This window comes from Tenrec ecaudatus, chromosome 12, assembly GCF_050624435.1.
Source record: "Tenrec ecaudatus isolate mTenEca1 chromosome 12, mTenEca1.hap1, whole genome shotgun sequence".
In the NCBI taxonomy this organism is placed as follows: domain Eukaryota; kingdom Metazoa; phylum Chordata; class Mammalia; order Afrosoricida; family Tenrecidae; genus Tenrec; species Tenrec ecaudatus.
In genome coordinates, this window is record NC_134541.1 from 17,458,240 (window position 1) to 17,473,428 (window position 15,189).

General features: G+C 57.8%; 1 protein-coding gene across 1 annotated transcript; it reads right to left on the minus strand.

The window, feature by feature from the left end:
- Positions 1-2,591: 2,591 nt before the first annotated feature.
- On the minus strand, positions 2,592-15,102 carry KCNK15 (potassium two pore domain channel subfamily K member 15). The gene is made up of 2 exons (XM_075528711.1): positions 8,162-15,102; positions 2,592-5,479 (listed from the first exon to the last, which is right to left on the minus strand). The coding sequence occupies exons 1-2, from the start codon at positions 8,442-8,444 to the stop codon at positions 4,770-4,772; spliced, it is 993 nt and encodes a 330-aa protein (XP_075384826.1). The 5' UTR covers positions 8,445-15,102; the 3' UTR covers positions 2,592-4,769.
- Positions 15,103-15,189: the final 87 nt, after the last annotated feature.

The following is a 15,189-nucleotide window of genomic DNA, read 5'->3' on the forward strand; positions in this document are numbered from 1 at the left end:
GGAAGACGAGGGAAGCTGGTTGGGAATTGGGAGTCAGGGGTGGCGGTGGGAGATGCCAAGGCGGGGGTTCCGAAATAGAATCCCTCTTTGTTGGGTGAGGTCCCGGGTCCTCTCAGTTCACCCTCTGCCTCTAGACTGGAGTCCCTGGCCCAGGGGAGGGAAGGAGTACCCTTTTCCAACAAACCATCATGAGGACCCGTGGCCCCAGCCTCCGTGGCTGAAGGAAAGATGGTGGGGGAGAGAGAGAGAGAGAGAGACACCACCAGGAGGTGGGAGTGCAGAGAGCGGGGGCTGGCTCTCCGGCAGAGTCTCTCGGGAGCTGCCTCCCCTGCCTGGCCCTCCCTAGGGTCTGGGGGAGCCCTTTTGCATGCTGGGGAGGATGTGTCTGGCCCCTCTTTTAGAAGCACACTCCTGCCACCCCCCTGGGCGGCCCCCAGCAGCCCATCCCCCTGCGCACCCAGTCCCTGCTGTGTAGGGCTTAGTCCAGATTAGCTGGGTAGTTAGTGTCCCAAGCTCAACATAGGCCTCAAGTCGTCCCAGGGCAAGTGGGCAGGGAGGAGACCCTGAAGACATTCTAGATTATGGCCTCCTTGCTGGCTGGCCCCTTGGGCCCCAGGGGCTGCCTGGCTCTGGGAGACCAGCCCCCTCCTCCCTCTCCCCACTCCCAATCCCTCTGTAGGGTCGTAGCTGGGCTGCCCATTATACTCAACCATTCTGATGTATTCTCTTTGATACTGATTTTATTTATGAAGCATTCCTAGGGATGGCTGGGCCTTGGTGGAAGGCAGAGTTTCTGTGGGGACCCGGGCTGTGTTTGGTTCCCACTGAGGGCTATGGACCGGCTGTCTCTTCCACTTGGATCCTATCGGTTCCCCTTGGCCAGGGCCTGGATGCCCCGGGAATTCGTGTGGAGCTTGAAAGCCCCTCAGAGCTTCTCACAGGCAGGCCTGGTTACGGAGATGGGTGTCCCATGAGCCCCGGAGCTTGAATCCCAAGGCTGGGCCTTGAATCTGTCCGGAGGTTGGGACAAGGGGGACAGACCACAGGAGAGAGTCGCCCCTGTGGCCCAGGGCTGCCTCGCCCCCACTTTGTAAACCAGTGTGACTTCTCTGCTGTTTGTGTATTACTCAACGTTTAGAATACGTGAGCCAGGAGCGCCCCTCTCTCTCTCTGGCCCAGGCTACTCCACTCGTTAGGGGCAGACTGTCAAAGATGGCCAGAGCTAGGCTGTCCCTACTGGGGGAGAGGGCTTGGCACTGACCTGGCCCCTGTTCCAGCCTCCCCCACTCCCACCTCCACCTCATGTCCACATCGCCTTTACAGAGAGAGAGAGAGAGAGAGAGAGTGAGAGAGAGAGAGAGAGATTGCCAAAGCAATAACAACCCTTGGGGGTCTCCAGGGCCCCCTCAGTGGTTTTCTTGTTTGTTCTGTGCTATCTCCATCCACCTCCGGGCGTGGGGGGCTGGAGTGGGGACTGCAGCCCCATTTCTTTGTGTCATCGTTGTGAGCACGTGCCCCGTGGAAGGAGCTCTGACCATTGAGCATGGGAACCCCTGTCTGCTCTCCCCAAGGGAGGGGTCTCCGGGGCCTGGCAGTGACTCTTTATTATTAGCCTCGGGGATGCTTCAAACCCCGCCTGTCCCTTCTGTTGCCCACATACCACCATGGAGGAAGAGCAGAGTATGAGGCCTTTGGGGGCAGCGGGGAGGGCTGGGGGCATCTAGGGGGTGGTGGAGGTGGTTTTCAGGCTCGGCAGGAGATCACAGGCAAGGGGCCCTCAGGAGGGAGCCATCTCTACTTTCAGTCCCCAGGAATTTCTTCCTCCTAAAGCAGAAGGGCTTTGGGGACGATTTAGTGACATCCACTTTCATTCTGCACATAGGCAGGGGCCCAGTGCCTGGGTGCCCTTCAGGGTCACCTGTGAGCGCAGTGTCAGCCTCACTTGGGTGTCTCCTGGGTTTCTTCCCAATGGCAGCCTGGCGGTACTTCCTCTACTTTTAGGAGCCTCCTGGTGGCCAAAGATGGGCAGGACAACGTGGGGCAATCTGAGAACTTGGCTCAGAACCAGGAAGTGACCTGTCCAGGAGCCATTGGCCCGTTAGGGCTGCGTAGGGCCTCTGCTGGGTTGTACGTCCCCTCTTCCCTGGAGACAAGTCTTTCTTTCAGGTGGTCACAGCAGACCAGTGAGCGCCGGCCACACCACAGCGTGGTTCCATCCCTTCTGGCCTGGCCTTGGGGGAGAGGGTTGCCAGAAAGACAGCTCACCTGGGAGTCTCATCTCACTGCTGGAGGGGCCGCAGGGGCTGGTCTAGGCCTTGCTGTCCGGGTTGGGGCATGGGGTAGAGGTTTCTGGAGGGACCATAGCCCCTCCAGAGCCAATAGTGTTCACCAGACTTTGAGGGAGCAGGGTGGCTGGGGAACCTCTCATCTGAAGGAGATCCTAGCAGAAACCTTCAGAGGTAGGAAGGCCTGGCTTTCCTATAGTGCTTCCCAGGTGTTTTATTTTCAACGCGCTTCGAGCACCAGTGGACCCTTTTGACATCCCCACCCACCCCCCAAGGGCCCCTAGGCTACAGGAGGGGCCTGCGACACCACCTCCATGGTGGAGTCCAAGGGAGTGACTAAGTAGGCTCTTTTATTGGGGCGGATAGTTTGTAGGCGGGTGCTGTGGAAGCCACCCTGACTCACAGGGACCCCCGGGGACAGCGTAGATCAGGCCCAGGATTGTATTCTCGGCTCTCACCTGGATGGGAGCAGATGGCCACTGGGTGAGCCCCACCTCCTGGCCTTTCTGTAACAACCGAGCAAGCACTTAGCTGTTGCTCCACCAGGGATCCTAAGGGGGATGGTGTAGGGCAGCGGTTCTCAACCTGTGGGTCTCGACCCCTTTGGGGATGGAACGACCCTTTCACAGGGGTCATACAGTAGCAAAATGACAGAACATAGCAATGAAAATAATTTCATAGTTGGAGGTCACCAGAACACGAGGAACTGTATGAAAGGGTCACGACATGAGGAAGGTTGAGAACCACTGGTGTAGGATTGGTTATGCACGTCACAAATGGATTCACCCAGTTCCTTCGCCCTGGGCGCTCCTGGGCCCATCCCAGTGTTCCCAAACACCAGAGGCCCGTGCCTGATGGAGACACAGCTGCTGCGTCAGGCAAAGTCACCTGCATTTATTTATTGAGCAGCAGCTCTGGGCCAGGCCCAGGAGACCCAGCCCGCCGCCCTGTCCAGAGGGGCTCCTCTGGGAGGGCCCTGTCTGCAGAGCAGTACCTCGGGGTGTGGGACCGCATCTGAGGCAGGCAGACGGTGCCGCCCTGTTGTACTCATCGTTTCTGTGAAGGAAGCGGGGAGCTGAGCCCAGGGCCGTAGGCATCACATCTGGCACCATTTCAGGAAGACTGGCTCCCGGGGTGGGCCGGAGGGCGGGCCAGGGTCTGGTCCCTCTCCAACTCTCCATCCTTCCACGGTCCCCTCATTCCCTCTCTGGGAGCAGGGGAGCCTGGGCCTTTGGGGAGGGCGGGTTTCTGGGCCCCAGGGTGGGATTGGGGCACGTACCATTATGTTCATGACCACGTAGCTCATGTTGATAATTAAAGTTTTTGGCTTTTCTAAGTGGGTTTGCCCTGGCTTTGTGTTGACCTGGCTTTGCGAGGGGCGGTTGGTGTCTCGGGAATGGAGTGCTAGAACGCCAGGGGCTGGTCTGAGTCCTGGTGGCACAGAGGTTCCCCATGGGAACTGAAGTGGACCTGTGCTTCCTTGTGGCCAGCACCAATGTCCCCAAGCACAGGGCCCCCCTAAAGCACCAGCCTGCCCTGCCTGGGGACGCCAGAGAGCTGAGACCCCTCCCTGGCCTGAAGGTCTGAAGTCTATACCAGCTGATCCGAGCGCAGAGGAACCAGGTTTTCTACTCCTATAGGAGTTAGTCTTGGAAACTCACAGAGGCAGTTTTTCTGTCCTGTAGAATCATGAGTCAGAGTGGACTCAGTGGCAGTGAGTGAGCCTGAGTTGAGTCCTTGGGGGACAGAGCTGTGCCAGGCAGCAAGCCTCTGGATGAACCCACAGACCCTGTCATTACACAGACATGGGCACTGTCGCCCCGGGGGACTTGGGGTGATTCGCATTGGGAATAGACTCCTGATCTCACAGCTGTCAGTAGAAGGCTTGTCCCATAAACTTAGGCTGTGCCCAGCTGGCGCCGGTCCCCTGAAGGTGGGCGTCAGCAAGACACCCCACCTCCTCACCCCCAGTCGGGCTGAGATGAACTTTAAAGAGGTGGGGGTGGGGCCGGGTTGTACATTACGGTGACAAGCAAGGGGACCTTTTTCGACAGTGGGGAGACTCGTCCACCTGGACTGTAGTCGGCCCCCTGCCATCTCCTGCCCCTGAGCAGCTGGCCTCATTGAGAGGACTCCGGTTGAGTAAAGTTGTACATTTTCCCTGCAACGTGGAAACCAGCAATCCTCCCACAACAAAACAACCATCTGCTTCCGGGGAGGGCCAGCGCCAGCGCCGCGCGGGGGCGGCCTCTCAATGCAGCTCATACGCAATCACCACCCCCCACCCCCCATCGGGACTACTGGGACTGGTACCTACAGGGTGACTTTCGAATCCTGTGTGTGATGATGCGACTTTAATAGCTCTTTGGAGAGGAGGGAGGGGCTCGCCACAGAAGGGAACTTGCTCTGGCGGCTGTGGCCCCGCGCCCCGCGCCCAGCTGAGAGGGGCGCCCAGATCTCCCTTTCTGGGTTGGAGCCCCACCGTCAGATAGACTTCCGCCTGACTAGGGGCCTGCCTACCCTGCCGCCCACGGCGCAGGGGCTCGAGGGAGGCGAGAAGCCCAGATTGTCGCGGGCCCACATCTCCAGCTGGTGGATGCCACGCGAGATGGAGGTGGGGACCCTGGGGCGGGCTGGGCGGCGGGCCAGGGAGGGGCCGTGGCTCCCGGGCGTCCCCAGGCGGGGTGGGCTGGCGCTGCGGGGGGCCGCGCGCTCGGGGGCGTCGGTGCTGGCCGCGAGGAAGCGCAGGACCACGAGGTTGAGGAAGGCGCCGATGACCGTGAGCCCCAGGAGGATGTAGAGGAAGCTGAAGACCACGTAGGGCGGCTTCCTCTGCAGCGCCTCGTTGCTCTGCAGCGCCACGAAGTCGCCGAAGCCGATGGTGGTGAGCGTGATGAAGCAGTAGTAGTAGGCGTGGAAGAAGGTCCAGCCCTCGAAGTGCGCAAAGGTGGCGGCCCCGAGGGCCAGCGTGGCCGCGCACACCAGCAGCCCGGCCACCACCATGTTCTCGGTGGACACGCGCGGACGCCGCAGGCCCAGGCAGCGCTTGGCGGCCAGCAGGAGACGCCGCACCAGCGCGTTCAGCCGCTCGCCCAGACTCTGGAAGGTGACCAGCGTCAGCGGGATGCCCAGCAGCGCATAGAACATGCAGAAGACCTTGCCCGAGTCGGTGCCCGGCGCGGCGTGGCCATAACCTGTGCAGAAAGGGTGGGGGTGGGATGGGGTGGGAGAGGGAAGGTTGGCAAGAACCCAGTTCCATCCAGTCTCCCTCTCCCTTCGGCAGAACCCTGGAGGCAGGCTGCCCAGTCGAGCTTTAGCAAGGCCATCCCTTACCTGGTCACCCCAAACAACTGGGGGAAGAATAAGCAACCGGTGGCATATCCACACGTGGCTGCCAGCCAAAGGATGGGGTCGAAAGGGCATTAGACCCAGTGAAGAAAGCCCACTCACAAATCCACATTCCACATTGCCTGGCTCCCTTTAGCTGGTCTTCAGGAAGATGCGATACGAAACAGGTCTGTGCGTGCCACTTCTTGGGGTTGGCCCTACCAGGGGCCAGAATTTGGACAAGGGTAGAAACATTCTCAGTCTGGATGGAGGAGTTGGTCACCCAAAGGCAATGGGAGGAGGACATGTGTTAAAACTGGCACGGGTCCCTCCTGATAAGGAAGAGCCCTGGTGTTGGCGTGGTGATGCAGTGGTTGCCGACAAAGTCAGCGGTCAGAAACCACCAGCTGCTCCTTGGGAGACAAGCGAGGCTCTCTACTCCTGTAAGGCGTTACAGTATCAGCAACTCACAGGGGCAGTCCTACCCTGTCCTATAGGGTCACTATGAGTCGGCATCGAGTTTGGTTTGGGTTTTGGATTTTAATTTTCTGTAAAGTATATCTGGAGTCCTGGGTGGTGCACACGGTTCGTGCCTGTACTGCTAGCTGAGAGGCTGGCAGGTTCAAGTCCACATTGAGGCACTGTAGAAGAAAGGCCTGTCCATCGAATTCTCCAAAATCAGACTTAGAAAATTCCATCGAGCGCAGTCAGCCTCTGACATACAGAGTCTCTATAAGTCAGAATCCACTTGACGCCAGCTCCCTATTGCCCCACAGGGCCACTCGCAGCCACGCAAAGTTCAAGCTCTCCGGTTCTGGCCCCTGGTTCTGGGCAAGGCAGCTTCAGTCCGCTGAGAAGAGTAAGAAAAGGCTCCCTCAGGTGGCCAGAAAGGGCACAACTCCTCTTGCATCCACTTTTCCTCTCTTTCCCATGGCTCCCAGAAGCAGGTCCCAAGGGAACAGCAGGCCAAAGGCAGCACAGGAAGTCTCCACAGAATGTAGGGCGTGTCAGATGGGTGGGCGGGGTCTTACACCCCTAGGTACAGCCCCAGGGAGGAGCTCAGGCTTGAGGGAGCAGCTGAGTTCTGCTGAGCCAAGATAGGGAAACAGGGGTGCTCCCATGGAAGTCAGATGGAGGGGAGAACTGCATAGAAGCTGGGGCCCCAATGGCAAATAATGAATCCTCATCAGTATTAGTTAATCATAATAGCTCCTGTTCAGCCTGGGACACTGTGTCCAACCTTTCCATGCAGGACCCCTTTAAACCTGGCAACCCCCATTAAGGTAGGCATTTTAAAGCACTGTGCTCAGAAAGGTGCCCTCAGGGACCTGGGGAGGGAGGGATGGAGAGAGGGAGGAGGGGGTAGAAGGGAAGACAGAAGTCAAATCTGTAATGACTGAACAGACCTACAGGCTCCACCACTAAACCTGAAGTTCACAGCCACTCCAAGAAACTTTCTTTGAGGCACCAACCCCTGGGGTGGAGATGCTGACCAAGGCCCACCCTGTGCACCTGGGCATCAGGAGAGGCTGGCACCCAGGCTGGCACCCTTCCTGCGTCCCAGGTTTAGGTTCCCAGGTACTAGCCAGATGGTAGTTACAGCAATGGTGGTGGTCCAGATATGGCAGAGGAATGCCTGGCTTCCAGAAGGCGAGGTCCAGAGTGGGTAAGAGTCAGCCATTACCCCAGCCGATACACATGGAGCATCAACTGTGCACTGGGTGTGGGCCCAGCAGCAGTGGCTGAGACAGGCTGCTTGCACAGAGTTTACCACAACCATGATTCCATTGATTTTCAAGAAAGGCTTTCTACATGTCAAGCCCAAAACAAACTCACTGCCCTGAACGGCTTCCAACTCAGCGGCCGGTACTAAACCTGCGACATGCTTTACCTTCCTGCTCCTCACCATCACCCTGGGAGAGGGCCTATTTAAAAAACCCACTGCCAGCGAGTTGATTCCGACTTCTCCCGACCCCACTGGCCAAAGCAGAACTTCTCCATGGAGCTCCAGGGACTAAACCTGTAATAGAACTGAGAACTTCATCTTTCTCCCACTGTGAGGCTAGTGGGTTCAAACCTCGGACCTTGAGGTTAGCAGCCCAACGCTTAACCCCACTGCACTGCCAGGATGCGTTGGTCCCTGTGAGGTCCCCCTATTTTACAGAGGGAAGAACAAGACTCCCCGGAGGGGAGAAGCTGCGTGTCTAAGATGACACAGAGAGGGGAATGCAACGGGACAGAAAGTCACTTCAGCCACTTGGGCCCCCCCAGCCTCACCCCCTGTCTCCCAGCCCCTGGGGGTGTTTTCTGAGCCCCTGCCCAGAGCCAACCTTTTCACAAGCAGGCTGACTGCGCTCTCTGCCGGCGTGGAATGAGCTGCCCGGTGGGCAGAGGGAGACCAGAGGCGCAGTACGCTGAAACGACTTGTCCAAGGTCACTCAACTGGCCGGGAGGGTGGGGAGAGGGGAGGGTGACCCCGCGGCACGCGGCCAGCTCGGCTGGGCGCGGCAGCGCGGGGCGGGGCGGGGAGCAGGGCAGGGGCCACTCACCGATGGTGGTGATGACGGTGATGGCGAAGTAGAAGGAGCCGGCGAACTTCCACTGGCGGCCGGCGCGGTGCGGCTCGGCCTGGCGCGCCAGGCGCTCGAGCTCGCGGTAGTCCTCGGCCGAGAAGCCGTACTTCTTGCGGAACTCGGCCCGCTTCTGGGCCAGCAGCCGCTGGCGGCCGCTCTCCGCCTCGGACTCGAGCGCGTCGAAGACTGCGGCGCCCACCAGCAGGTAGGACAGGATGCACGCGATCAGCGCGGCCGTGCGCACGCTCTGCTTCCGCATGACGCCGCCGCCCTCCACGCTCCCCGGCTCCCGGCCGCGGGGGTCCCCCGGCCGCCAGCCCCGTCCATGCGCCCCGACGGCCGGACGGCGGCTGCCGAGAGCCGCCCGCGCCCTCTGCACTCCTCCGGTCGGCTCCCGAGCCCGCCAAGGGGGGAGGGCGGCGTCGGGGACCCAGAGGCGGGGCCTCGGGGGGGCGGGGACCAGCTCTGGGTGGCTGGAGGAGAGTGGAGGGGGCTCCCCAGGGCTGTTGCCCTGCTCCCCCTCCGCCCCCCACACAGCTTCTCCCACATCTGTCTGTGTGTACCCAGTGGCGCTGTGGGGCTAAGGTGTCTGCAAACAGCGACATCTGGGGCGCACACCGCCCAAGCCCAAGTCGGCAGGAGTCCTGTCTCCGCCACTAGCCAGGGCTGGTGACATTGGATAAGTCATTCTTTCATTCACTCATTCATTCATTTGATCCATCGGTTTCTCAGTCAGTCAGTCATCCAGCAAACCCTGGGGTTTGGCCAGCATCTGTTGGGGTGGTTGCCCATGGCATCACTGTGTTGCTAGCCTGCTAAAGGAGACTGGCTGGGGACTGCGGAGCAAACGAAGCCCACACCATCTAAAGCCAGTGTGGAGAAGAAGGAGAAGAAACTCTTTAGGGGGGAAGGCAGTCCTTGCTAAAAGGACCAGGAAACCTAAGGAGTGACTTTTCGGAGAGAGCAGACATCCAGGCATGCAGGTGCAAAACCCTGGAAGCAGAAGAATTGGAGCGGGGAGGAAGGAGGCAGCGTTAGGCAGTGTCTTCTAGCCCAGGGGAGTTTGTAAACAAAACAAATAGACAAACCAACCCCAAACACAGGCCTGGTTCACCTTTTTCAAAACCTCATGTGGAAAAAGGCTCGGAGTGGAGGGGGGAGGTCAGCTCAGAGCACCGTCCTCTGAGTGGATTCTGGGGGTGGTCTTGGAGAGCAGTGGGTGGACCTGAGATGCCCTGGGGAGGGAAGCTAGGCACACCGCAGGACCACACATCCCAGCGTCCTCTGCACGCAGGATGCCCATATGAGGCGCTCGAGCCAATGGGATATGGACAGAAAGGGTCCATGCCCCCTCCAGGTCTGGTCCAGAAACACTTGTGAAAACCCTCCCCCACATCTCTACCCTCCACCTCCAGGCTGAAGGCCTTCAAGAGCCGAGTCAAGGTTACCTGGGGCATGAGGGATGCATGCAAGACCACCCCTGGAGTTTCTGTTGACTCAAGCCACTGAGATCCAGCCAACCCTGAGCTATGGAGGGACCAGCCCAGTGGGGGCATTGGATGTGGGGGCTGAGGAGGAGACTTGTGGCTGACTCCTGGCTTAGGAGTGTCTTTCCTGAGCTCACTCCCAGGGGAGTCTACTCCTGCTCCTGGGCATGATGGTCTTTCCAGTGTCTACATGGGTCTGCATGGAGCAGAGCAACAAGCAGCCTCCCTTTAGGGTCACCCCTCCGTCTGCAGCTGCTGGAGCCCCCAACCTCCTACGTCTGTGCTGTACCGTCGAGTTCTCATCCCCCAGGGACTCTTCCAGCCTCATGCCCCATTGATTTTTTGGTTTTGTTTGCTTCAGGGACACAAAACATTCAGTTCCTGGCATGCATTCTTGCTTCGTTGAGCATTCCTTTACCACCACCCCCTCAATGCCACTGCTTGCTAGTCACTGTCCAATTGACACCGGCTCGAGGGTAGACCCCGGGTGTGCCAGAGAAGAATGGTGCTGCAGAGGGTTTTCCATGGCTGATTTATTGGGAAAGGTATCGCCAGGCCTTTCTTCCGAGGCTCCTCTGGGCAGACTCAAAACTCTGATCTTTTAGTTAGCAGCTGAGCTCACTAATGGTCCCTTCTCGGAAAATTAGCAACCGTATTGCCCCTGAGTGGTACACATGGTTAAGTTCTTGACTACTGAGGAGAAGGTTGATGGTTCAACCCCAACTAGAAATGCCTCAGAAGACAAGCCTGGCCAATTGTTCCCTAAAGGCCACAGCTTGCAAACCCCTCGGAGTAGCTCTCTGCACACAGAGGAGGGGGATCAGGGATGGAGGGGCGGGGCTGAGTCCAGGAAAGTGAATGGCCGGCCTGCCCGGAATCTGGGAAAGGAGAGAGCGCAGAGCCTCCACAGGGCCTTTAGAGGCAGGCTCTCATTCTGCTGGTCCGTGATTCCAGCCTGTGAAGTCGGGTCAGACTTCTACCCCACCGAGCCAGAACTGGTCCATGTGGGGTCTCCATCTGCGAGCATGTGTTACAGCTGCGGGCCCAGGGGGTGTGATGAAAGCGGAATCGACCAGAAGGGTTGTAGGATGAAATGTGTCAAGAGATGTGTTACAGGTGAGCAATGCCTGGCCCTGGGGACTTGGTCTCGAAGTGGTGGCCACTATTCTAGAAGTCACGTGGAGTGAGTGCCCAGGTCTGTAGGGGCCTGCCCTGGCGGTGGAGTCAGTGGCAGGGGCTCTCCTGGCTGGAGAGCCAGAGGCAGCTCTGTGGCCCAGAAGCAGGCGGGGGACCAGGGTGCACATTCTAGCAACTGCATCAGCAAGTTTGACCTTCTGATTCCTGCTCAGACGTGTGGGGAGCAGAGCCTGGGATAAAGCTTCAGAGCTGGTCCTTCCAGGGGACACTCCCAGGCTGTAGAAGGGACAGATTGGTGGGACAGAGGGAGGAGTGGAGGTGTGTGGGGGGGAAGTTTGTCCTCAGGGGAGGGGTGAGGCCTTACTGGGAACAAGAATGAGGTCCTTGTTTTAAAGGGCAAGCGTCTGATAGCTCCGGAGTGAGATCTGGCTTCAAATCCCTGCTCCCCTACTCTGTAGCTGTGTGACCTAGGACAGACTTCTGTACTGCTGCATCTGTGTCTGTTTTTCCATCTGAGAAACGGGGATGACAGCGGTGCCTACCCCCTTGGGACCCTGGTAAGGATCACAGAAGATGTAACGTTGCCTAGGAGTCCGTGTCTCCCCCCACCTTTTTTTTTTTTTTTTTTTTTGCAGGTGGTCTCCGGCCTGCCCGTGTCAAGACTTCTTGTTCAGGAGCAGTGGGACAGTTGGAGAGACTGGGCGGCCGGCCGGCTGTGCTGGGCGCTCCTCCCCTGCTAGTTCAGGAAACAGGCTCAGGGAAGCCCAGTCACTTCAGCCCAGGGGAGCTGGAAAGAGCTTGTTAGGGCAGTGAGAGGACGAGGGCCTTGTTCTCAGGGAAGGGGGACACTCAAGGAAACCGTGTATTCCCAGCCAGGAAGTGGCTGAGGCAGGACCCAAACTAGGAGCTGCCTGCTCCTCAGGTCATGCTCCTAGTTCACCAGGGGAGGGGCTGCCATGCCAAGCTCCCCGGCTCCCCGGTTCTCACTTGGATCTCTAGGATGGCCCCAGAGCCCTGGCCGGCTGCATCCAGCACGCCCTGCAGATCCTGGGGCACGCAGCTGAGAGCGGCTTTGTCAGATGTGTCCAGTGGGGCTGGGAGTTATTTGGGCCACAGGGGAGTTGTCTGGCCCTGCCAGCAGGTGACTCTGCCCCGTGCCTGGCATTGTTGGTTCTGCAGCTCTATTTTAAGCCCGAGGAGGTTAGAGTTTGTGTATGTGTGCTTCTCAGTTTGCAAAGCTGTCAGCTGAGCAGTCGCCGAAAACAGCAACACCCCATGGCACCCCAGCAGCTCCCCCTCCCTCCCCTCCTCTTTCCTTTGAGGGCATGAAGGGAGGGACCTGGTGATTTTCCTAGGTCCCGCTGTTTCCTGAGTGACCTGGGACACCTTTGGTGCGACCAGGGGTTTGCTTCTTTCAGGGATCCAAGGAGGCGACTTTGAGGACAAGGAATGCTGTCACCAGCGGGACCCTGGCTGCCTTACTGACTGCTTCCCGGCCTCAAAGACTCCAAGGTCTTTTGCAAACTGTCAGCCAGGCCAGCCTTGCCAGCATGCCCGGGCAAGGAAACAGGCCGAGGAGGAGAGAGCTATCTATCTATCTATCTATCTATCTATCTATCTATCTATCTATCTATCTATCTATCCATCCATCTATCCATCTATCTATATATCTACCTACCTATCTCTATCTATCTATCTATCTATCTATCTATCTATCTATCTATCTATCTATTTGCCTACCTAACTCTATCTACCTACCTACCTAACTCCATTTACCTACCTACCTACCTACCTACCTACCTACCTACCTACCTACCTCTATTTATCTATCTACCTACCTACCTACCTACCTGCCTACTGCTATCTATCTATCTATCTATCTAGCTAGCTATCTATCTATCTAGCTAGCTAGCTAGCTAGCTAGCTAGCTAGCTATAGCTATCTATAGATCTAATGGGAAAGAGAGAGAGAACTTACTCCTAAGACTGCCTGTGTTAGGGGGTGTTGTTGTGCGAGGTTGGTTGAGTAGTTGACTCTGGCTCGCAGTGACCCAGGTGGAGAGTAGAACTTCCCTGTGGGCTTCCTGCACTGTCAGCTGGCTCTTGCCTGGCAGGCCCAAGGAAGGACAGCCAGAATGCTCCTTAGACGGATGCTGAGACGTCATCTCCCATACTTCGGGGCATGTGAACAGAAGGTGAAGTTTAGGGGCAGCGAAGGAAGAAGACCCTCAGTGAGAAGCCTGGAGCAGTGGCTGCAGCCATGGATTGGGAGGGCAGTGGAGGACCAGGCCAAGCTTTGCTCTGACACAGAGTCTTCCACGGGGGCCCTGTGAGTCGGTCAGGACTGGGCAGCCGTTATCAACAACAAGCTTGGGACAGAAGCCTGACCACCAGGGCTTGTTTCTATGGAGCCGGGGGGTGGGTTCGAACCGCCAGCGTTGGGGTTAGCAGCCCCATGTTTGACGGTGGCACCTGTGTGTCGGCAGAAAGACGAGGAAAGAAAACGAGGGCCAAGCGGCCCGTTTCCATCCTGGGGGAGTGGCCTCCCCTGGCAGAGCCTCCGTTTCCTTCTGTAAGGTGGCTCTGCCCTCATGAAGACTGGCCAACAGTGTGTGGGGAAGCTCTCAGGACTGACTTACTGGCTGCTGTCAAGTTCACTCCCACTCCCGGTGCCCGGTGTGTGTCGGGGGAGAACCACTCCCCTGGGTCTGCAAGGCTGTGACCTCAGAAGCAGAGCCCCACACCCCATCTTTGGAGGCACCGCCAACCTTCCAGCTGAACTGTTGGCTCCCAGGGCTCCTCCAGCACAGAGTCCAAGCGGGTTCCTCCCTCCCCGTTTCCACGCTGCTTGGTCTCCAGGCCTCGTGGGATCTTAAGGGATTGGTTGTTATAGTTAGACTATAGCTCAGTAATTTTCCAAAAGGCCAGAGGACCAGGCATTTTTCCCTGATAAGATCTCCCTCCTGTCTCTCTCCTGAAGGAATGGATTAGTTCAACCTCTGGGGACAGCAAGTCCCGGCAGCTGTGGTCTTTTGGCAGGCTGAGCTATCACGGAGGGACCGGGGTTGTAAGACAGTAAAACAGTGGTTCTCAATCTCTCACAGGGCTCGCCCGACTCATCACAGCGGCAAAATGACAGTGATGAAGTAGCAACGAAAGTAATGTTATGGTCGGAGGGTCACCACCACCTGAGGAACTGCATGAGGAAGGTTGAGAACCGCGGCATTAAAAGCTGCCTCTGGCTCCTGTAAGGTTATGGGTCATCCAGGCTGCACTGTGGTTCTCGGGGCTTGACAGGAATTGACGCCGCTGCCGCCGCCCATGGTAGGCTCTGATGCGGTCACCCTCCATTTTTAATAACTGGATGTTGTTCAGCAGGGCCAGACCATGTTGAGCAGCTCAGAGTAGGTTCTTCAAAGGGTTCTTGTGAGACCCAAATGAGTCTGTTTGTGTAAGGCGCTTAGCACTGAGCCTGGCATGTGACAACCATGCAGGGTGACAGGAGACCACGAGAAGGCTCCCTAAAAGCGGAGGGGTCAAGACTTTGTCTCACGTACTCTGGACAGGTGATCAGGGGAGACTGGTCCCTGCAGGAGGACGCCGTGGTGGTAAGGGGGAGGGGCAGCAGAATAAGAAGGAAGGCCCTCGACCAGATGGATGGACACAGTGGCCGCCATGATGGGTGCAGCCAGAAGCACCCCTGTGAGGACGGTGCAGGACCGGGCAGTGGATCCTTCGGCTGTGCATTGCGTCACCATGAGTTGGCACCCACTGGGCAGGGCCTAACAACAGCAGGATCCTGCAGAAGACATGCCCTCCATGTAACTATCCAGCGTGCCTTCTAATGCCTTGGTGGCTGGATCCTGATAGAAATACTGGTTTTATTTTTCAATGAATGCAGGGAGGCTGTGGAGGAGGACACAGTGCTTCTTCTATTTAAAAGAATAGTAATAACGATCCCCTTGGAAGCCACAGTCCTCATTGGCCCTTGGTTTTGAAGAGACCTAAAGAAACCAAGACTACTCACTGCCATCAAGTCGATGCCAACTCAGCAGGCATCGACTCGCCTTTCAGGAGAGGGTCCCGTGACCCCTTGTGGGTTTCTGAGGCTGTAACACTTCACAGGAGTATCAAGCCTCGTCTTTCTCCTAAGGAGCGGCTGGCGGTTTCAAACTACTGACCTTGCAGTTAGCAGCCCAGGGCATAACCACCATGCCACCAGGGAGATGGAGACAGGTGTTCTACTGAGAGAGCTTGTCTGAAGAGGCCAGCTGACCCCCGAGATGAGCTTGAACGCGTGTTTGGAAGAAGCCGTGTGTGCGTGGACCAGAGCCCTAGTGGGAAGAGTTTGGTGCTTACTCTGGTACAAGGTGGCTTACTC